The sequence below is a fragment of the Hibiscus syriacus genome, unplaced genomic scaffold, assembly GCF_006381635.1.
Source record: "Hibiscus syriacus cultivar Baekdansim isolate YM2019G1 unplaced genomic scaffold, ASM638163v2 tig00117056_pilon, whole genome shotgun sequence".
Classification (NCBI taxonomy): Eukaryota; Viridiplantae; Streptophyta; class Magnoliopsida; order Malvales; family Malvaceae; genus Hibiscus; species Hibiscus syriacus.
Genome location: NW_024063539.1, coordinates 1,113,714 through 1,135,923, shown reverse-complemented (window position 1 = coordinate 1,135,923; position 22,210 = coordinate 1,113,714). Strand labels below are relative to the sequence as shown.

General features: G+C 36.1%; 2 protein-coding genes across 3 annotated transcripts; both read right to left on the bottom strand.

The window, feature by feature from the left end:
* Nucleotides 1-2,356: 2,356 nt before the first annotated feature.
* Nucleotides 2,357-15,794, bottom strand: LOC120197936 (CDP-diacylglycerol--serine O-phosphatidyltransferase 1-like). 2 transcript variants are annotated; one of them, XM_039199336.1, is made up of 13 exons: nucleotides 15,337-15,794; nucleotides 12,638-12,836; nucleotides 6,690-6,755; nucleotides 6,542-6,601; nucleotides 5,827-5,917; nucleotides 5,322-5,376; nucleotides 5,143-5,222; nucleotides 4,857-4,973; nucleotides 4,626-4,710; nucleotides 3,389-3,495; nucleotides 3,003-3,256; nucleotides 2,810-2,898; nucleotides 2,357-2,649 (listed from the first exon to the last, which is right to left on the bottom strand). In XM_039199336.1, the coding sequence occupies exons 2-13, from the start codon at nucleotides 12,799-12,801 to the stop codon at nucleotides 2,522-2,524; spliced, it is 1,296 nt and encodes a 431-aa protein (XP_039055267.1). In that variant the 5' UTR covers nucleotides 12,802-12,836; nucleotides 15,337-15,794; the 3' UTR covers nucleotides 2,357-2,521. The 2 variants fall into 2 exon arrangements, with proteins under 2 accessions (XP_039055267.1, XP_039055268.1); XM_039199337.1 differs by having other exon boundaries at nucleotides 2,359-2,649; nucleotides 3,404-3,495; nucleotides 15,337-15,791.
* Nucleotides 15,795-18,428: 2,634 nt separating this feature from the next.
* Nucleotides 18,429-21,068, bottom strand: LOC120198140 (fructose-bisphosphate aldolase 3, chloroplastic-like). The gene is made up of 6 exons (XM_039199517.1): nucleotides 20,802-21,068; nucleotides 20,053-20,322; nucleotides 19,851-19,960; nucleotides 19,591-19,681; nucleotides 19,074-19,343; nucleotides 18,429-18,914 (listed from the first exon to the last, which is right to left on the bottom strand). The coding sequence occupies exons 1-6, from the start codon at nucleotides 20,964-20,966 to the stop codon at nucleotides 18,636-18,638; spliced, it is 1,185 nt and encodes a 394-aa protein (XP_039055448.1). The 5' UTR covers nucleotides 20,967-21,068; the 3' UTR covers nucleotides 18,429-18,635.
* Between the last annotated feature and the right edge of the window lie 1,142 nt (nucleotides 21,069-22,210).

The following is a 22,210-nucleotide window of genomic DNA, read 5'->3' as shown; positions in this document are numbered from 1 at the left end:
AACATTTGTTAAAATAATTTATTTGGTTTTGGACAAAGTTGGGTTCATCATCGGTTAGATTAAAAGCAAACGCAATTTGTTCAATTAGTGTTTCAACCCCACCAACATTTAACGTTGGGTTTAAAGCGGCGGCACAAGTAAAAATGGGGGGAATCTCCTTAAAATATTTTAAAAGTTTTTCCTTCATTGCAAAGCCAATTTCTTGAAAAACTTCGGTTTCAAATTCAAAGTCATTAGTCGGGTAGCCAACAAAAATATTTGATTAAGAACCAACGGGCTAGTAGGGTAATAAACACCGGATAAAAAAGTTGTTGCATTTTTAAAAACCTCAAGCAAATCGGTTATTTGGCTATAGTTTCCCAACTCGAATCCGGATAAATGTCTGGGACATGACCCCTCTCGAAAAGCCGATCGTGAAATGTTTGCAATGTTTCCCTTTGCCTTAAGGCAGTATGCATCATCATCCAAGTTGAGTTCCAACGAGTTGGACAATCCAAATTAGGACCCAAAGCTTTTTTATTAACAGACTTACAAAATCGTTTATAATCATTTAGTCTTTTGTTGTTGTTACAAAGAATCGATTTTATCATTGTTTTAAATTCTAATCTAATTGGCTCAATAACCTCCAAACCGGCTTGCACGGATAAATTAATTATGTGTGCAACGCAACGGGTATGAAAAAACGCACCGTCTAAAATCGGTGAAAGTAATATTTTCAATCTTGGAATCGCGTTTGTATTATTCGATGCATTATCAAAAGATATAGAAAAAACTTTATTTTCTAATTTATAAAGACAAATTACCCGTTTTAAAAGTGTAAATAAATTAGCACTGGTATGCGGCTCACCGAATAATTCAAACGCGATTGTTCTTTTCATCATTTGCCAATTATCTTGATCTAACCAATGTGACGTAACGGCTAAAAAAGAATTTCCGGTATTATGAGGGGAACTCCAAACGTCACATGTAAGCGACACACCATAACGGTGTTCTTGGAATCCTAAAATCATTTTTTCCCTCGCCGTACGCCACATTTTTATAGCATCTCTTCTAAGGGTAGTACGACTTACTTGAGTATAACATGATTGCATTAGTTGTTGAATTGTTGTCGTGAAATCTTCATCATCAAAGTGGTCGAACGGCAATGCTTTTGTAATCACGAACTTTGTAAACGCTTCTCGTAATTTTTCGTTGTCGTAAACAAAAACACCACCTTGCGGTGTAAGATTCGATTGACTAGGATCCGATCTTGAGCGAAGTGCCTTGCATGATTTTGTCAAATGGTTCTTCAACGTTGTGTTTCCTTCCGATGCAAGAAACTTTAGACAAAGTTTACAACGCGCCCTCCTCGAGCCATTTGACATCTCACATAAATCGTAGTGATCCCAAATATCTTTGTTTCGAGTGTGTTCGATCACTCTCACGACTTCAAGATTTCCCCCGACGGAAGATTCAGCAGTGTTACTCATGATGAATAAAAAATTACAAAACTAAGATTTGAGAGATGTTTAAGTGTTGTGTAATAAGATTTGAGAAAGTTGTAATCAACCAAATACATCCCCAACCTATTTATACATGTTTATGGTGGTAAAATGGTAATTTTTTAAAGAAAAAAACGGTCAAAAACGGTCACAAACGGCTATATTAACGGCTAGTTTTTTAAACCCAGACCGGTTTTTTTTTCCGGATAAAAACCGGTTTTTAACCGGTTTTTTTCAAACCGGTTTTTTATCCGGTAAAAAAACCGGTCTAGGTTTTTTTCTCCAAACCGGTTAAAATAACCGGTTTAAAAAAATCCGATCCGGTTAAAAAAAAACCGGTTTTTCCCAAAACCGGTTTCGGATATTTTTTTCGGATATTCGGATATTCGGATTTTTTGTGCACCCCTATTCACACATCATCCCATTTCAGCCGGTACCATCATATTTGGCATTGTTGACGTCGCTGTGGAGTTTGGAGGGGAAAGAGTCTCATTCATTCTTGAAATACGTACATATCCCACTATAATATCTCAAGAGTGGGACGTTGCTGTCGTCAAAAGGTACATAGACTGAAGGATGTGTGAAAAAGAAGATTGTTCTCAAATGCCTTCAATTTTCTTTTTGGCCCGTCTAGCAAAAGTCTTGGATGCATGGTGAAAAATCATATGAGCTTAGATCAATGTTAGTAAGGGTGCGAGTAACAATTATTACGTGCAATTCCAATAGACATCTGAAAGAAAAATAACTGTTCATTGAGTGCAAGAAAAAAAGGTGGAAAATGTAATACAACAAATTTGCATCTGAAAGAAAAATAATACAACACGAAAAGCTTCTAAAGCTGAAACAGTTGGAGAAATTTAGGCACAAATTGGCAAGTAAAATGGTGAAATTAGGAGCATATTTTTCTATCCTAATCCTAACAACAAAAGAATAGATAATATGCATTTATAGTTTATGATAAAGTTACACGCATGTACATTTCTCCGTTGAATTCAAGGGTAACTAAGTTACCAAAAGAATAGTGTATTGCATTACCGAAATTATTGTCTCTTTTTGCCGTAACTCCGCTGCAGTTTCCATGACCAAACCACAAGGAACAATATAAGAGCCAACCCCATCGATGACCAGAAAATTACCAACCATTTCGGCATTGGCTTAGGGTATAAACCTGATGAGTGGGGAATACACAAAAACTACAACAGGTCAACGCAGTTGCAAACTGGCCAAAAAATCAAATCAAATCAACCATAATACAATTATCATTGGCACGGAAATTATTACAAATCGAACGACCATAAATATTATATGGTATGGGGATTGGATCATACCATGTCCAAACTTGATGCATATGAGAAGCTCAATTATGCAAATTGCGAGCGAAAGCCAACAAAAAGCTCCAACCTTTTTCACCGGTTTTCTGAAACAAACAACTAGTTTTTAAGTGAAACAAGAAGATTCTGCTGTCAATAATTTCCATATAAATATATATCTCAAAAATATGGAGATAGAACGATATGGTACTGGTCTTGGAGGTATGAGTTGTACTCGCGAATTGTCGGTATTGCTATTAGCCACCACAAAATCAACCTATAGACAATTACAGGGTTTCGAGGAGGAATCCAGAGACAAAACTTCAGAAAGAATGTATTAAGTTCTACTGTCAAGAAGACAATGCAAAGGCTGAGGACTTGAATGAAACGCCATGGACCAAGAAATGGGTGCCATTCATCTTTGTCCCAGTGTGCCGGCGTAAATTGTCCTAATGTTCGTTTCACCTGACAAAAGCAAAGTGCAACAACAATTTTGTGACTCGAATTTTAACTCCATCATGGTCTATGAAAGCTTAAAAAATAACAAGGCAATTGAAAGCTGAAGCCCAATGCTAAGTTTCTACGCCAAGTAATCACACGGGAAAAACATACTTTGCCAATGATGTTAGGCTGGCGGCTTATACCAACCCACTCATAAGTTCTTCCATCAAAGTACCTAACAGTATGCATTCCAGCCCAAATACCTACAACCAGGACAAATATGGTGTCAATATGTAGGCTGAAGAATCATTAACTCTTTATTTCTTAACCAGAAACTTACAACAAAATAAAAGTGAAGACTACACATGATAACACAACAAACAGGGCACTTGAGATACAAGATTATCATAGACATTGAAAACTGCTACATCAACTTAGGTTGCAAACGTGAAAAAACTTTGGGTAACAAGCAGCAAGGCAGGATGAGGATTACGATCATACGTGGGGCTAAAAACTGTTTTCATACCCTTTGAATTTGGTGTCACGAATTAGGCGAGACAAACTTGGTTATTGAAGTTACATAAGAGTCTTAACAAAGTAATATTAAAGGAGATTTATATTAGCCATTTGGTTTCCTAACTATTATGATTGGGGTCCAGTTTAGATCTCTTCAATTCAATTAAAGGGTTTAGGGTCCCTAAAACTACACTATTTCGACTTTCCCCTTTTCCGAAAAATTCTTCCACCTTGTTAATGAGTGAACATCATAAAACATCAAAACCATAGAAGCATTTCTCACAGAAATATCAACAAATAAACGAAAATATCAGCTGAACTAGACATATCAAATAGGATGGCGAAAAAACTCTTTTCTGTCATGCAACTAAAAACAAACAATCATGACCAGCTAACGGAACCCCAGAACCACTCCGAGTGACAGGAAATATCATAGCACAAAATATGACCCCTAAAAAATGGCTGTCCCTTTTTCCCATATGTATGGGGTAAGGGGGAAGTAAGATAATAGGCTACCCCCAACACTAAGTTGAGAGCAGCTTCCGTAAGAGACCTCCGAATTATGAAATGCCCTCCGTGGGACTCGATCCCACGACCTCAAGATTAAGAACCTTGTGCTCTACCAACTGAACTAGATGGTCATTTCATATGACCCCTAAGAAAAATTAATTCATTTTACCACACCGTATAAAAACTTGCTAACAAACATTTGAATAATTGAGAAAATGGAACTTAAAAGACAGTTCCAAAAACAAGTTAGCCAGTGGCCTTGTCACTTTCAGTCAAATCATATGCTACAGCCTTAAGCACAACAGAGACCAAAGGAAAAGTACATATGGAAAACAAAGGGTAATAAAATGGCAGTGCAGGATCTTACCAAACCAATTACATATCAAAATATCAAGAATAATGCTGTCCCACCAGCACTCACTAAAGTTGGGTAGCATGTGTCGGAAGGTAAGCTGCATATGCCATCATAGTAGTCAGTTTATTGATGCAAAACAAACAGCATGGGCATGCATTAACTTATTAATAGTAATACTTCTAAACAGAAAATCAGAACAATAAGAAAAACGATAAGCATGTCATTATTGGGTCAAAATTTAACCTCCATAAACTCAAATCCAATTGAGAGGACCCAGAGAAGCGGCTGATTGCGGATTAAAATGGCCTTGCCCCACCAGCCAAAGATGTGGGCTAGAACAAATTCATCAAATAGCGTCTCCTAGAAATGGTTTTATTTACATGTAACAAGATTAGAATTGAAAAATATAAAACCACAGCAATTGCATAGAGAAAGACAAGATCAAGCATGCATTAAAATAAATACCTAAAGAAAAAGAGGTAAAAGTAGAATAAAGTAGAGAATCCAGGTTGTGCAAGAAGATCCATACATAAACATTCTTAAATCTGTTAGAGGGATTTTCAGGAATATAAATGCGACAATCAGCACCATAGGATCGTTCTGGAAGCTCTGCATGAAGAAGCAAATAATAAATCAAGAAAATTCAATAGAATTAATAGCACCAGAGCAAATATGAGACTGAATATCTATCAGAGGCAAAAGCAGTACCAACACCAAGGTCAGGATGGAGAAACTTCATGAATTGTCTAGCATCATCGCACGTCTGAAACAGAATTGAGAGGAACCATCAGTAATCATTTATTATAACCCTTTACGCATACATATATGTATATTTCACTTCTTCTCGTGTGTGTGCTGTATATGTATTTGATGTTTATAGGTAATGCATCTCAGCTCCTATTAGCACAGCTCACTACACCTCTTATGTACCTAAGCCTCCTGGTCCTACTGCTACTCTTACACTATGTCTTGTCTCCATGACTGCTAAACCTCTTCCTCGGCTTAAACGTAATTCCTCAAGAGCCAAATGAATGATTAAGACTCCAGGTGTAGCACATAATGTTGACCAACAAAAATGAATAAAGCTACTAGATACAAAAGCAAATATACACGCATAACATATAAAATAAATAAAAATATATGTACTTTGCAATGGACAGAGAAAGCTACAATATAGAAAATAAATAAATAAAAGCTGCATCAGGAAACTAACCTGAAAAAGCATAAAAGTGAGTGCGACAAGGTAAACAACAGCCATTCCATGAACTAAACGCCAAATTGCCGGATGTGGCCGAATAAGGACCCTGCAAAGCAGTGTAACTTCTTTTTAAGTGTCGGGAAATAAAACTAGCAGTCCACCAACCATACCAATAAGAAATGCAGGTGAACAGAACAAAGATTTGGAAAGAAAAAATATTGAACTTCACAGCTATCCATAAGTACTTATAAAGGTTTCCATCGCCATCTTCTCTGGCCAGCACAATCATAAAAGCATTGTTTTGACACCATGAAAACCATTTTTGGTATACTACAGATCCAAGGGCTCATATAGCAAATGAAAATACATATTTTAACTTTAACACTCATATAGAGGAAATAAAAATCCATAAATAAATTGAAACAAAATTTTGATTTATACCAGGTAAGCCTCGGATTGTTGAATACATTTTACCATACATGTCTTCTGGAAAAGGAAATTTCAAAATTCTGTTTCTAAGAGGTTACAGAAGAATCAAGCCTGCACCTTTTCAAGAGGATTCTTAATGAACCAAAGAATTGTATCATCAATTAATACACAATTATTTTTTCTCAGGAGTAAAGGGGATTTGCATCTGCTACTAAATTACTTTTCTACAAATCAGTAAGGAATCCATGTAAAACAGTTAAATGGATTAAGATCTACAGAAAGAATCAATCTAATAACTTACGTGGAAGGAGCCTGCAGCAAGCAATAAGCAAGAAAAACTGCAATCATTGCCCATACACCTCTATAAAAAAGCACATGGGAGATACTTAATATATGTCAGCAAGTAAAAGGGCTAAGACATTACAATGGCATTAGAAATAAATAGAAACCTTTTTACAGATGTTACAAGATCAACAAATTCGTTGCTCTCAGGATCAAGGGCTCCACTTGCCCAACTGTTAAACATATAGAGACCAAACAAATGAGTCTTAAATATAATTTAAATTTAAAGGAGAGAAAGAAGTTTCCTCTTAGAAAAAAAATGAAAACAACTACATGTCACATATGACATGGTTCTGGATGCAGCAGGTAGAAGACAATAGCAAGACGCTACGTCGCTACCATCATTTAAATTGAATAATACTGTATAATGATCAGGCTGCAATAGAGAAATAGATAATACCAATTATTTCCCTTCAAGTACAGTGACTTTGACAAGCGCAAAGTGGAAAATGAAAAAGAACTACTATAGCTGAATAAAATTAGTTCATAAAAAGATTCAAAACATAAAGTGTCCGTGAGATTTTCTTAAAACTTGTTTAATCTACATCGATCATTGTGACCATAGTGTCCTTTTAAAACACAGATCCCATCTGCTTACTCACAATCCTTGAAATTGCTGAACATGTTGCCAACACTACAGTAGAATCAAGAATATCTACGGGGTCAACCATCACAAAAACAAGTTCAAACTGAAAATTAAGCTTTTCTAATGCAATATTACTATCTGGTACATAGTACATGCAGCAGAGGCAAGTTCCAAAATTAGGACCCACGGGCAACCAATATATGGTTGATGACAACCAAATGATTCACGCAACTCAAAATAAAAACATGAGCATGAATTCAAACCAGGAAATACGAATTCTAGCAACAAAAGAAGAATTTCTGTGTTATTAATGTTAGGAAAATAAACCGAGTACAAGTAATTTCCCTATAACCAGATTAGTGAGAATGCGAAATAAAAGCGGAAAAATAATATCCGAAAATTGATAACGGAGTTCAGCCAATTGTGCTTACGTCTCCGGGCTGCTGCAGATCTTTTACTAAGAGAGAAAATTTACAGGTGTTTACAAAACACTCACTACTCACAAGAAAGCTCTCTAGTATAGGAAGAAATAAATGTTTTGGGATGATTTTGAAGCTAAATGGGTAAGGGTATTTATAGTAGAAACTTAGGGACTAATCTTTGAAAATACCCTAAAGTGCAATGACTAAAGTGAATTTACCCATTCCTATTTTCAACAAACATCTACCAAAATTTTACCAAACTTTGAAAAACATTTTTCAAAAAAACATTTACCAAACTTTGAAAAAACATTTTCCAAAGTTGGTTGCCAAACTTTGAAACTTTTAACAATCTCCCACTTGAAGACTGATTTTAATATGTCTTCACACCTCGATCAATGCAGCAGCATGTCTGGTCTTGTTATTCTAGCATGCCAACTGAAGCTGAACACAACTTCAGTTTGTCCGTAGTCACCGTCTTTGTCAACATTTCTGCCGGATTTTGAGCTCCACTAATCTTTTCAAGTTTCAAAATCCCATCTTCCAGAAGAGACCGGATAAAATGATATTTCAATTGTATGTGCTTTGTCCTGGAATGAAAAGACGGATTCTTTGCTAGATGGATAACACTTTGACTGTCGCAATATAAGATATTGTTTTCTTGTTTCTTGCCTAACTCTTCCAATAAACTTTGGAGCTAAACCATCTCCTTGCTGGCTTCCGTAACAGCGACATATTATGCATCAGTTGTGGAGAGAGCAACTATCTTCTGTAGTTGAGAAACCCAACTCACTGCAGTTCCTCCTAGAGTATAGACATACCCTGTAATGCTCCTTCTGATGTCAACATTTCCGGCTAAGTCAGCATCTACATAGCCTGTCAGTATCATATCTCCACCTTTGAAACAAAGTGTTTTGTTTGTGGTACCCCGAAGATATCTGAGGATCCATTTGACTGCTTCCCAGTGTACCTTGCCCGGATTATTCATGTACCTGCTAACAGCTCCCACTACATGAGCAATATCTGGTCTGGTACAAACCATGGCATACATTAGACTTCCAATTACTGAGGCATACGGCACCTTCACCATGTGTGCACGTTCTTCCTCCGTCTTTGGTGATTGGTCTTTGGAGAGTCTGAAATGAACACCTAAAGGTGTACTTACTGGTTTAGCATCTTGCATGTTGAACCTGGAGAGTACTTTGTTGATGTACTCAGCCTGTGATAACATCAAAGTCCCCGACTTTGTGTCTTTCTTGATCCTCATCCCAAGAATCTGCTTTGCAGCGCCCAGATCCTTCATAGCAAACTGCTTCGACAATTTTTGCTTCAAGTTTATAATCTCTTGCATGTTTGAGCCTGCAACGAGCATGTCATCAACGTACAACAATAAAATAATGAAACTATTGTCGAACCTCTTGATGTAGCAACAATGATCTGCTTGGCATCTGGTAAAACCACTGCTACTCATGAAACTATCGAACTTCTTGTACCACTGTCTAGGAGCTTGTTTTAAACCATACAAGCTCTTCTTCAACCTGCATACCAGGTTTTTCTTGACTGCCTCTATGAAGCCTTCTGGCTGCCTCATATAGATCTCTTCCTCCAAATCACCATGAAGGAAAGCTGTCTTTACATCTAACTGCTCAAGATGTAAATTCTCTGCAGCTACAATTTTCAACACCAGTCTGATTGTAGACAGTTTTACGACTGGAGAGAAAATTTCATTGTAGTCAATACCTTCTTTTTGTTGAAAACCTTTGACAACTAATCTTGCTTTGTAGCGTTTTCTCCCATCATGTTCTTCTTTGATCCTGTAAATTTACTTGTTATGGAGCGCTTTCTTACCTGGTGGTAATTCAGCTAATTCCCACGTCTGATTTGACATAAGTGAGTCCATCTCATCTTTCATGGAAGACTCCCACTTGACTGAATCCTCCACCTGCATTGCTTCATCATAGCACTCTGGTTCACCATTGTCAGTCAACAACAAATAGTGCAAAGAAGGCGAATACCGTTGGGTTGGTTTAGGAATTCTGGAGGAGCGTCTTAGTTCTGGTGTGTGTGGTTCTTCTTGAACTGCTTCAGGATTGATCTGAACATAATTTCCAGAAATCTCCTCGAACTCAGCAAATTCCTTTGTTTCAGCTTCGGTATTACTTGATTCTGCGGTTGACCTATCTTTGTACATCACATTTTCATTGAAAATGACGTCTCTGCTTCTGATGATCTTTCGATTTTCGTAGTCCCAAAACCGATAACCGAACTCATCACCACCGTAACCAACAAAGACGCATTTGTTGGACTTGGCATCAAGTTTACTTCTTTCAGCAGAGTTTATGTGTACATAAGAAATACAATCAAACACTCTTAAGTGTGAAAGGTTTATTTCTTTCTTGCTCCAAGCTTCCTCTGGTATTCCGCCATCCAAAGGAACTGAGGGCCCCCGGTTGATCAGGTAAGCTGCAGTGTTGATAGCTTCAGCCCATAGAAATTTGGGCAATCCGGCATGTATCCTCATGCTTCTGGCACGTTCATTCAGAGTTCTGTTCATGCGCTCTGCTACACCATTCTTTTGCGGTGTTATGGGAACTGTTGTCTCCATATTGATCCCATTGTTTGCGCAGAAATCTCTGAAACTACTGTCTCTATACTCTCCTCCATTGTCAGACCTCAACCGCTTGACTTTCAAACCAGTCTCATTTTCCACCATGGCCTTCCATTTTCTGAAGATATCAAAGACTTCTGATTTCTTCTTCAAAAAATAAACCCACACCTTCCTTGTTGAATCATCGATGAAGGTGACATAATATAGTGAGCCTGCAAGAGATGGAACAGAGGATGGTCCCCATACATCAGTATGAACAAATTCTAACCTTTCTGCCTTGGGAGTCTTGCCAATCTTTGTAAAACTGACTTTCTTTTGTTTTCCAAAGATGCAATCCTCGCATAGTCCGACATCTACATTCTTTAGATCCGGCAGCTTCCCTTTTGACAGAAGTATCTTCATTCCTTTCTCGCTCATATGGCCGAGCCTTTGGTGCCATAGGTTTGATTTTCCATCAGCATCTGCTACTGCAATGATATTCTCTAAATTTGAGGTTACATAGAGAGTACCGGTCTTCTTACCACGAGCAATGACGAGTGCTCCTTTGGTAATCTTCCATTCACAGCCTGAAAAAGTTGTACTATATTCTTCTCCATCAAGCTGTCCAACAGAAATCAGATTTCTTTTGAGGCCAGGAATATGTCTCACTCCTGTCAGCTTCCAGGTGGTCTGGTTTGGCAGCTTTAGTCGGATGTCTCCTTTTTCGACGATCTTCAAGGTTTCATCATCAGCTAGATGAACCTTCCCAAAAACACCACTGACATAGTTCTCCATGATTTTTCGGCATGGGGTGGAGTGGAAAGATGCCCCTGAATCCAAGATCCATGATTCAATCGGACTGTTGACGCTTAAAATCATGGCATCACCTGTCTCCTCCGTCATGTTGGCAGATTCCTGTGTGCCGGTATTTTTCTTCGGTGCTCGGCAATCTCTTTTGAAGTGACCCTTCTTGCCGCAATTATAACAGGTAAAATCTTTATTTCCTGTTATTGATTTGCCCCTTCTGGATTTTGATCTACCACGATTTGAATTTATTTCTGAAGTTCTCCCTCTAGACTCCGTGTGCAAGGCTGAGGAGGTTGATGCTTCACCCGATTCTCTTCGTCGAATTTCTTCACTCAATACTAGATCCCGAACATCGTCGAATTTTAATTTGTTGTTTCCCGACGAACTGCTGACTGCTGTAACAGTAGCATTCCAACTGTCTGGTAGAGATGATAAGAGAATTAAAGCTCGAACTTCATCATCGAACTCAATTTCCACTGAACTCAACTGGGTTGTGATTGTATTGAGTTCATTTAGGTGTTGTGCCACCGATGCCCCTTCCGCCATCCGCAAATTGAATAATCGCCTCATCAAATGAACTTTGTTTGAGGCCGATGACTTCTCGTACATACTGGAGAGAGCCGCCATAAGACCCGCCGTGGTCTTTTCCTTTGCTATGTTAAAAGCAACATTGCGGGATAACGTCAGTCGGATAACTCCGAGGGCTTGTCTGTCGAGAAGAGCCCAATCTTCATCCTTCATGCCCTCTGGTTGCTTTCCTGAGAGAGGTTGATATAGATTTTTCTGGTACAAAAAATCTTTAATCTGCATCTTCCAAAAGCCAAAGTCCGCACCATCGAACTTTTCAATTTTCACCTTCCCTTCGTCTGCAGCCATCGCTCCCACTCGAATCTGGCTTCGTTTGGATCGTTTCTGACAATTCTTGCGAATCACCGTGTATTAGAACACCACCGTCGACAAACTCGTATCGCCGACCGAATTTCACTATTCACGAAATTCACTATTCACGTGAATAGTAATGAATAGTAACCTCGCAGAAAATTTGACAAAATTCACAACCAAAAGCTCTGATTACCAGTTGTTAGGAAAATAAACTGAGTACAAGTAATTTCCCTATAACCAGATTAGTGAGAATGCGAAATAAAAGCGAAAAAATAATACCCGAAAATTGATAACGGAGTTCAGCCAATTGTGCTTACGTCTCCGGGCTGCTGCAAATCTTTTACTAAGAGAGAAAATTTACAGGTGTTTACAAAACACTCACTACTCACAAGAAAGCTCTCTAGTATAGGAAGAAAGAAATGTTTTGGGATGATTTTGAAGCTAAATGGGTAAGGGTATTTATAGTAGAAACTTAGGGACTAATCTTTGAAAATACCCTAAAGTGCAATGACTAAAGTGAATTTACCCATTCCTATTTTCAACAAACATCTACCAAAATTTTACCAAACTTTGAAAACATTTTTCAAAGAAACATTTACCAAACTTTAAAAAAACATTTTCCAAAATTGGTTGCCAAACTTTGAAACTTTTAACAATTAAAAGATAAGTGACCGACAATATAAAAGATATCTGCAAATCGAAAAAGGGTCAAAAATGCAGAATTTACAGTCAAGCATATGCTAAAAAGAGGTATATATGAAGCAGGGAACTTACATAAGAAAGCATGCACCAATGAATAACAATGAAATAGTACGGGGTTTGTACGCCCATGCAGTCCATGGATCTAAATCATTGACAGAACATGGAAAATTAGGATTTCCATTTTCTTGAACTTGATGATCCCTTCTCCTCAATCTCCTATGACCATTAGGTTCCATAGGCTCTCGGTGTTTAAACAATACAAACTTGCTCGCTGCAGGACAACGATATAAAATATCATTGGTAATATTTACTTGAGAAGTAAAACGACGATCTTTTGATTAACAGTAAGCAAATCTAGCATATATTACTGTAAATACACAAAGAGCTTACAAGAACTAAAAGTATTAAGATTTAAGAGACAATCTAGCATATATTATTGAACAAGCATAAAGGGCTCACCAGAACTAAAAGTATTAGGCCCAAAAGAGGGCATTGATAACTTAAGTGAATATGAAATTAAATAAATTCAATCACCAGAGCTATCATTAAAAGAACTTGTCTTATTATCCAACTTTAGGTAGAGCAACCGCAAAGTCTTAATATAAGCACAGAAGCATCTTCAACACAACATTTTAATAAAAACAAGTGGAAAAAGATGGAAAACTTTACCATAATATATGTCCTCCATTTGTCTATTTTTTTATTTAAAAAAAAGAAACTTTAGGGAAAGATTCACTTGAATCTGATATTATGATACAAGTCATCATTTAGTAAATATCATCAAATGATATACAGCTTTCTCTCGCTATATATAATTCTTAGGCTCTGATTGGTGGTAATGAAAATGTTTTAATCTAATAGTTGAGCTAAAACGTTGCACTTGTTATATAGCACAACCATTAATTGACACTTTCTCCTTTGATTTCTCTTTCTTCTCTTTTTACCACATGTAGTGTCAAGAACTTTGTAGGGAGTGTTTTTCGAGAAATGTTAGATACTACGGTATTTCAGAATGAGCAATGTTTACCTTAAAATTATATAAAGAGAATAGTTATCTCCCCATTAAGCCATGCTGGGTCAAGGGGAGAGCGTACAGCCACGATGTAAGCTCCAGGATAACCTAAACTCTTACATCATTTTTGTAGGTAAACTACACATACAAACCGCTTGTCACACAAACAAAGATCATAAAACTGAATTCACACCACTACAGTTGGTGTGTCGCAAAATCAGTTTTTTTTAATCATTTTCTCTAGGTGATGATTTGGCCACCATAAACGATACAAACATTGTGATGAGGCATTTAATTCGCAGGATTACGAAAGACAAGCCACATGTTTGGGCTGGAATATGCAAAATGCAAGACAAATTGTACACTACCCTAATTAAAGATGTAAGGGAATAACCAGTCAAGGATGAAAGGAAACGACTAAACCCTCCTAACTATGTTACTTGGACTTGGGTGGAGTGTCGGATACAATTATGTGTCCAGCACGGATATGTTCAATATGTTTTTCCATGCATTTGGAGGCTCTATAGAGAACCATCTCTCCATAGCCACGTCCAATATATATCAGACATGAGTACTTAAAAAAAAGTTTAAGCAAAATAGCTCCTTAAAGTTGTGAGTCCCTACAGCTTACCCAAGAATTGAAACTCACATTAGACACTAGTTCATATGATGTGGCAATCCACTTTCCTATAGAAGATGTGACAATCCACTTTCCTATAGAAGAAGTGATATTCTGCGTGATAATCTATCTACCACATAATAATTAATAAAATAGTTGCTTTATGATCTTTATAATATTCAAAGCTACTGGTCATTTCAACCATCAAAAAGAAAAAGTTTCCACGACAAGATAAAATGATCCAAACTTTAAGCTGCCTCTCAAAAACTTCTTTCGAGAAGAGGATTTTTCCGGGGACCATTACAGTGGATTTTAGCAGCAAGAACATTAAATAGTTTCCACATGAAACTAAGATAAAAACATTTTTTGGATCGTTACATCAAAACCCATAATGGCGATATCAAGTTCAGTCAGTGTCTAAATCGCTTTAAAACAGAATAATATTTGGCAAATAAGCATTATGAGGAACTATGCTTGCATTTATGTAATAGAAAAAATTAAAATGCAAACAAAAAAAACCTATAAAAGAGAAAAGTAAACAGCTTTACCATGATATCTAAGCTGAAAGCAATTGTTATATGTTTGAAGCAAAAATAAAGCCCATACATAACATTAGCATCAAATCTAAGCAGACTATAGAAAAGAGATCACTAAAGAAAATGAACATATGCAAATGACAACAACTATGCATTCCATCAACAAATCCCAAGTCAGGAAAAAACAAAAAGAAGAAGCTTTTGAGCAAAAGTAAAAACTTCGTTTACATGCAGATCATAGTTCAAAAGTATAAATAAAACCCATTAATCCTGTACAGTTGTTAAACCTTTTTTTCTTCTTTTATGAAGGAAAAAATACTGTAGGGTTTTAAGACAAAACAGTTTAAAACTCAAGCTGGAAGTTTTAGGAGGAAAAATAATCTAGTATACAATTCGAGAATAAAAGAACAGTTGCTTAACAATTAAGCTAATCAGGAAAAATAAAGAGTGGGTAAATAAATTTAACCCATACTGAAGAAGGAAAACACAAACAAATCTCAAAATGTTTCATTGCATGTAATTGGAATAGCAATAGAAAAAGAGAAACTCAAAAGGAAAAATAAATCTCAACCTCAAAAGAAAAAACAAAGGAAAGAACACTCACAGCGGATTGTTGAAAGAGCAGATTTGTGAACTGAAGAAGACGACGACGTAAAGGGCGAGAAGGAAAAAAAGAGTGCAAAGAAAGATTATTACTTATTAGTAGTAGTAGTAAAAGGAAATGATTGAATAAATTATATATAAGGAAAGGGAAGACTGAGAGATAATGAAAAAGTAGGCCTAAAAAGGCAAGCTCGTTTTAGCCCGTTGTGAGAGAGGTTTTAAAATTGAAAATAACAAAACATTTTGTTCAGTTTGAGGTTCTGGTCAGGTGGTGGAGACTGCAGTGTGGATATAGTCATATAGACTTTTTCCCGTGGGGGAAAGTCCTGACCGTACGATGGAACCGGCTCTAGATTAAAGCCCTCCGGTCGCTTCCAACCCCAAAAGACGAAGACGACACAAAAGAAGAAGAAGAAGAAGAAGAAAGAAGAAGAAGAGGATGGAGATTAATAAAAACGTACAAAAAAAGGGGGGGTGGAGGTTTGAGGAGAAAAAGAGAAGCAAAAAACACTTGAGAGAGGGGAAGTTTACTTGTTTGGTCAAACACCATTTAAAGATACGGAAACGGTGGGCGTTGTGACATATATATCACAATACGAGTATACGAGTATGAGTTTGAGAGAGAGAATATATTAATTTTTCCCTCCTTTATTTTCTTTATGGAAATAAAAACAGTTAATTTTATTGAGAAAAAATATTTAGAATTATAACAAGAATTTGTAAATAAAATTGTAAATTAAACATATGATTAACATATTTTTTATAACCATTAATATACAAAATTAATCACCTAGTATTATATAAGGATCGTATAAGAAAAAGATAACAAAACTCATCTAAAAAGAACTCGAACAATATATAGATACAAACCGATCTGATTACTACTACAAACGAACCACAACAAGATATTTAACTACTGAAATATCACCGATAAACATAAATTACAAAAACAACCAGCCCAGTGAATGGTCAACCAAGCTAGCCTTGCTCTATTAGATGAGGACTTGTCATCCAGTCAAAACTCATTACTTTTAATTTTAATGTGATCGTTAAATATTAATAGTGATGGATTTATAAATAATTTTATAAAATGATGAACACTTGTATATTAATAATATAATTTTTATATGTAAAGTGAATATAAGTAAAATTTTAAAATATGTATAATAAAAAAATAAATGATTATTAGAAGAAGAAAAAAATCAGAATATATTATTTTTCATAAATTTAACATCGCGGCTAAAAGTCACCATCTAGTAGTGCTCTTCAATCAACTCTTTCACCAACTTAAACCACTTCATTATCTTTTCAAAGTGTTGGAGTCCTACTCAAACACTAATTCTTAGTATCCACGACATATTTAAACATTATCATGATAGAACAGTTTTATCCACAACATGTTTAGATCACATGTCTTTAAACTTTTATTCAGTTTGGTCCTTTAAATCAATCATTTTTATTTAATCGAACCTCAAACTAATTAAAATCATGTACACGTTATATATTCAAAAACCATTTCAATTACCCCATGTGGACGCCATCGGCAAAGCTGCTGTTTTCAACTTCGAATACTGCAGCAGGAAGTGCCCAAATTCATATTTAAAGTAGACTTCAATATTCATTAATAACTTTATTTGAAATCAATGAATAATATTATTTTTCAAAGGTTAAAGCTTTTTATTAAGCAAAGAAAAGTTAATTTAGATAAAATTTAGAACTCTTATTTCGAATTGAAAATAAATTTGTGTATGTAAATGATGTTGATATCCTGCATGCTATGGACACCACTCGTTGTAGTAATCCAAGATAATAAATTTAGCACAAGAATAACAATTTATGCTCTTAGTACCAACCCAACAGCAAAATCAAATCTGAATTTAATGAAGCCCAAAGTATTTGCTTGAAAAGCTCATTGCATCTCTCATCCAGTCTGTCTCATTCCTCTCCTTTCATCATTATTAGTATTTGGATTCCACTGCAATATTCATGTCGCTTTTGGTGTTATCATCTTCTTATGATTACTAATATATAATTTATTATTTATTTATTTTAAATACAGTACGGTAAAAAATTATTGTGAGATGTCTCTTTCCAACCTTAAATTTTATTTAAAAGACTTGATTAATAGTTGATATTATTTAGGGTAAATTACACAAATGGTACTTTAATTATAGAATACTACTTTGTTAAGTCCTACAATTATTAAAAGTTACAAATTGATCCTCTGGTATAAGATGTATTGTTGAGTCATCGGCTATTAAAAATTATAAATAATCACCCAATTATTCATATGTTCCTAACTCATTATTTTCCGTTAAAAAATTAATGATCGTCTGAACTAAACATAAATCTGCCGACTGAGATATGATAAAATATGATCTTAAAATCTCAAACGATTACCATATCTCAGTCAACATGTTAACATTCAGCTCAAACTACCATTATTTTTTTAAATGAAAAATGATGATTTTAGAGCATAATGAATAGTCGAATGACCATTTTGTAACTTTTAATAATCGAAGGACTCGATAAAGTAACACCCTATAGTCGAAAGACTATTTTATAACTTTTAATAGTCGAGAGACTCAACAAACTAGTATCATATAATCGGAGGATCATTTATGTATTTTACCCTATAATTATAATCATTAAATTATAGTGCCGAGTTCTATGAATCAATGACCTTATTCAATTTTCTTGGCTTTAGATCTCACTGCTACCATACATGGTCCAACGAATAGCTTGGGCAGTCAAATTTAGAAAATAGTGGAAACTTTGATGAAAACATGAACCTGAAAATGGCTACAACACCACATCAAATTCCTGAAATTTACAATTTTTACACCAATCTAAAAAAATTAACTGAAATTTCCATCTCTACCATATAAAATGTTCATACGCCTACATAAAAACAAGCGAGAAAGCTAGAATGCATGGAAGATGCTCAATGGAGAGCTGAACTGAAGATGATGGTCTAAATTCGAGATGAAACTCAAAAGCCTAAAATTGACCATAATTCAAGATGATACAAACAATCTAAACTTAAAATGGAATTCAGTCTGAAATTGACCAAAACCAATAAACAAGCCTACCTTAGATATGAACCTGTTTCGTACAAAAGGCGCCAAGGGAAGTGATTTTTAAGGCATTTGGTTTTTCTACTTTCCCATGCAAATTTATTCAACCTCTCTAGTTTCAGGAGGCATGAAAATAAAAATGTAAAAACTTATCTAAAAGCAAGTAACCCTCGCGCAAAGTGCCATAGATAGCCAACCAAAAGTGCGAAAACTTTAAGTCATCTTAATAGGTATAGCCCTTAACAAACATTCCTTTCTTGGCTTCTTCACTTTCACCCTCAGCTGAGTATTTTCCGAGCTGAGCCAGAGAATTTGCCTTTGCACGCACCAGAAGAGCCTTTTGAGCAGCTTCAACGTTCTCAGGACGTCCTTGCCATGTCTTAAGCACAGTGTTTTGCAATGCACGTGCATATGAGAATGAAACGTGCCACGGGTTCGGGCTTTGGTTCATTCCGTGCAAGTTCAAGGTGGCTTCCACCTCAGACTGTCCTCCAGACAAAAACTGCAAGATAAACAAATGCATACACCTTTTTATTAATCACAGCTTCTCTAAATAGACCAAAGGTGTATATCAAGATGCTTTAAGAATCAAGATGTACGAGCTTGCATGACGAAACTTATAAAACTAAAGGCTTTGATGTGAATAAGTGTTTTTAGGTACCATGATTCCTGGAACGGCTGGTGGAACTCTCCTCTTCAGCATAGTGAGTGTATATTTGGCAATAGTCTCAGGCGAAGCCTTCTCTTTGTGTTCAGCCCCCGGGGTTACCATGCTTGGCTTGAGTAAGATGCCCTCAAATATAACATTATTCTCAGCCAGGTAGTAAAAGACTTCTGCCCAGACTTTCTCAGCTACTTCAAGGGTCCTCTCAATAGGGTGGTCACCATCAAGAAGAATCTCAGGTTCCACGATTGGCACAAGACCATTGTCCTGGATATTAATTCACATTAACATACAATTGAGCTCGATATAAAAATCGCCTACAACATAAAATAAGAGAAATTACCAAGCTAAGCTACCCAAGCCAAAACAGAACTCATGCCAGAATTTAAGAACAGTCGAAAATTAATCTAATTTCCATTCACAGAATTCCAAGAACTTCGATTTTGAGTAGAGAAATAATGAGCCTTGCATTTGTTTTAGGGAGTTACAAGAAACTGATATAATATAACAATACCTGAGATATGGCAGCATAACGTGCAAGTCCCCATGCAGCTTCCTTGACGGCCAGAGCAGAAGGACCACAAGGAATGCTAACGACTGTTCTCCTGAGTATTTCAATAATACCCCATTTTATGAATGAGAACCGCTATACATGTGTATAAATAAATGTATATATACATGTGTGTATGTATGTATATATACATATATATAAACCAACCAGACTTTTCATTTGAACTTCACAAGGCACAAGTTAACTAGGTAAAACAGACTTACCACTTGGCAAACCGAGCACCTTGTTTGTAGTACTCAGCGGATCTTGATGACAATCCATCCAAACCTTGACACCAAGATTCGTTGTTTGAACCAGGTAGAGGAACCAAACCCTAAAATACAGGATAATGTAAAAGATTGAATTAATGAGCACCAACAAAAAGAATTCTCAAGTCGTATACATGTGGAAATTCAGCAGTGTTACCTTATCTACTTTGATGCCGGGCACGATTTTCTGGTCATGCAAGACATCAACAAATTTCTTCCCATCAGTTGTTGACTGGTAAAGTGTTTCTTCAAAAAGAATGGCACCAGAAATATATTCTCCAAGGCCAGGAGTTGTGAGAAGAAGCTGTCTGTATGCCTGCCGGTTGGGTTCGGTATTGTCTAAGCCAATAGAAGATAATCTCTTTCCACATGTTGCATTTGATTCATCGATAGCCAGGATTCCACGGCCAGGTGATGCAATAGTTTTCTACACCATTGAAAGAAACAAATAACAAAAGTATCAGTCTTCTCCACCAAGCTGGCCAGTTCACAAGATTTCTCATACAGTTCTTCATTCATGGATTTAAATTAAAATTGCGAATCGGTCAACGGCCTTTATCCCAGTTGCAAATGTAACAAATATTAGTGTGGTTAATCTGGGTAAACATCAACGGTTAACATAGAAGGTAAAATCGTAACATTGTGTTACAGCAGGTTATTCAAATCCATGTCTCCATCAAGCATCAATGAAAAATCACATTCTATAATGTCAGACGGCAAACAATTTACAAGTAAAAACTAAATTCCAATTCAAAGATTAAAGAAAAACAATTGTATATAAGGCGATCATAATCTTTTCATGTCAATCGATCTATTTTTAGCCCAAAACAAATCTAATAAAACGTCACATGAAATCTTTGAAAGCTGAGAAAGGAAAGCAAAACAGAGATTAATGAAAACACTAACGGCGGTTTTGATGAGTTCGTCGGTGTAAGCGCCGGCACGGATCTGGAGCGAGACTCTGCGAGTGGCGAGCCGTGTTGACGAACCGGATCGCAGAGAAGGAGACTGCTGACCTCCGATCCAATTGGATGACGGCGCGTTGAGCTTAGCGAAGCTAACACAAGCCATAGCGGTGCGCGGCGGCGACGACGACGAGTGGGGAAAGAGACGTAAAGAGAAGTTCGATTATTACAAGAGAAAGGGCAGTTGGTTTAGGTGAGGAAGAGGCTGGAGAGTTTCTGTTATGAATCGAGTCACGTTTGGGCTGTCGTTTTTATATATACTGTTTGGGCCTAGGAAAATCCGGAAGTGGGGAGTTGAACGTAGGGGTGGCAATGGTGCGGTTTCAGGCCGGGGATTGGTCCCCGTCCCGTTTAAAAAATATGTACCCGTCTTCGTTTAAAAAATTGCGGAGATTTAAACGGGATCCCCATCGAGTAATTTGAAAAAACCGCAAGGATCCCCGTTACCGTTTAAATTTCACACGATGACACAAGTAGTCGCAGGAAAAATGACGAGTAGGTCAAGATGTATTCTCCTAAATCTTAATATCCTTTATATATATTTTTTAATTTAAATTAAATTTATTATTATTATGTATATAAATATAATAATTATTTTTAATATTTATCGGGTCGGGTATCGAGTCGGGTAATCGGGCGGGAATTACCAAACTCATCGTCGTTCCCGTTTAAAAAATTCGATTTTTCCCCATTACCGTTCCCGTTTATCATCCCTAAACCCAACCTGTTTAATTCGATTTTTTATTTTCTCCAACGAGTTCGGTTATTTTGGCATCCCTAGTTGAACGTTTACTATGCGACAGAAACACGCGGCAATACCAACAGTTCTTCACTAAACAACGATTACTAAATTGCCCATTCTGAATTTACGGTTTCGTCCTTTGTCCTTTTTTTTATTCAAGTTCTAGTTTTTTAACTTGAATAATAATCACAATCAAAATTAATTATTATAAATATTGGATTATAATTAAAATTGTTATAATCATAATTTTAATTATTCATATTTTTATATCTTTAAACAAAAGAGGCATACTCACAACAAATTTGTAATAGAACGAGTTAAATAAAAAATTTAGAACTAAAATGAAAAGCTAAAGAAAAGAGTGGGTTTACATAGAAATTAAGCCTAAAGTAAGAGAAAATGGAGTTTGGTGGAAATATATTTCAAGGAATCAAGTATGTTTTAAAGATATTTTGAGATAAATAGGTATATTACATGATCATGTAAATACAAATTTCATTTCCTTTAGAAAAACCTTTACACTGAATTCGTAATAAAAAAACTCATCATTTTTGGTCATTTTCCATAATCTTATTGAATCGAATAAAATCTAAGAAATAAACAATACT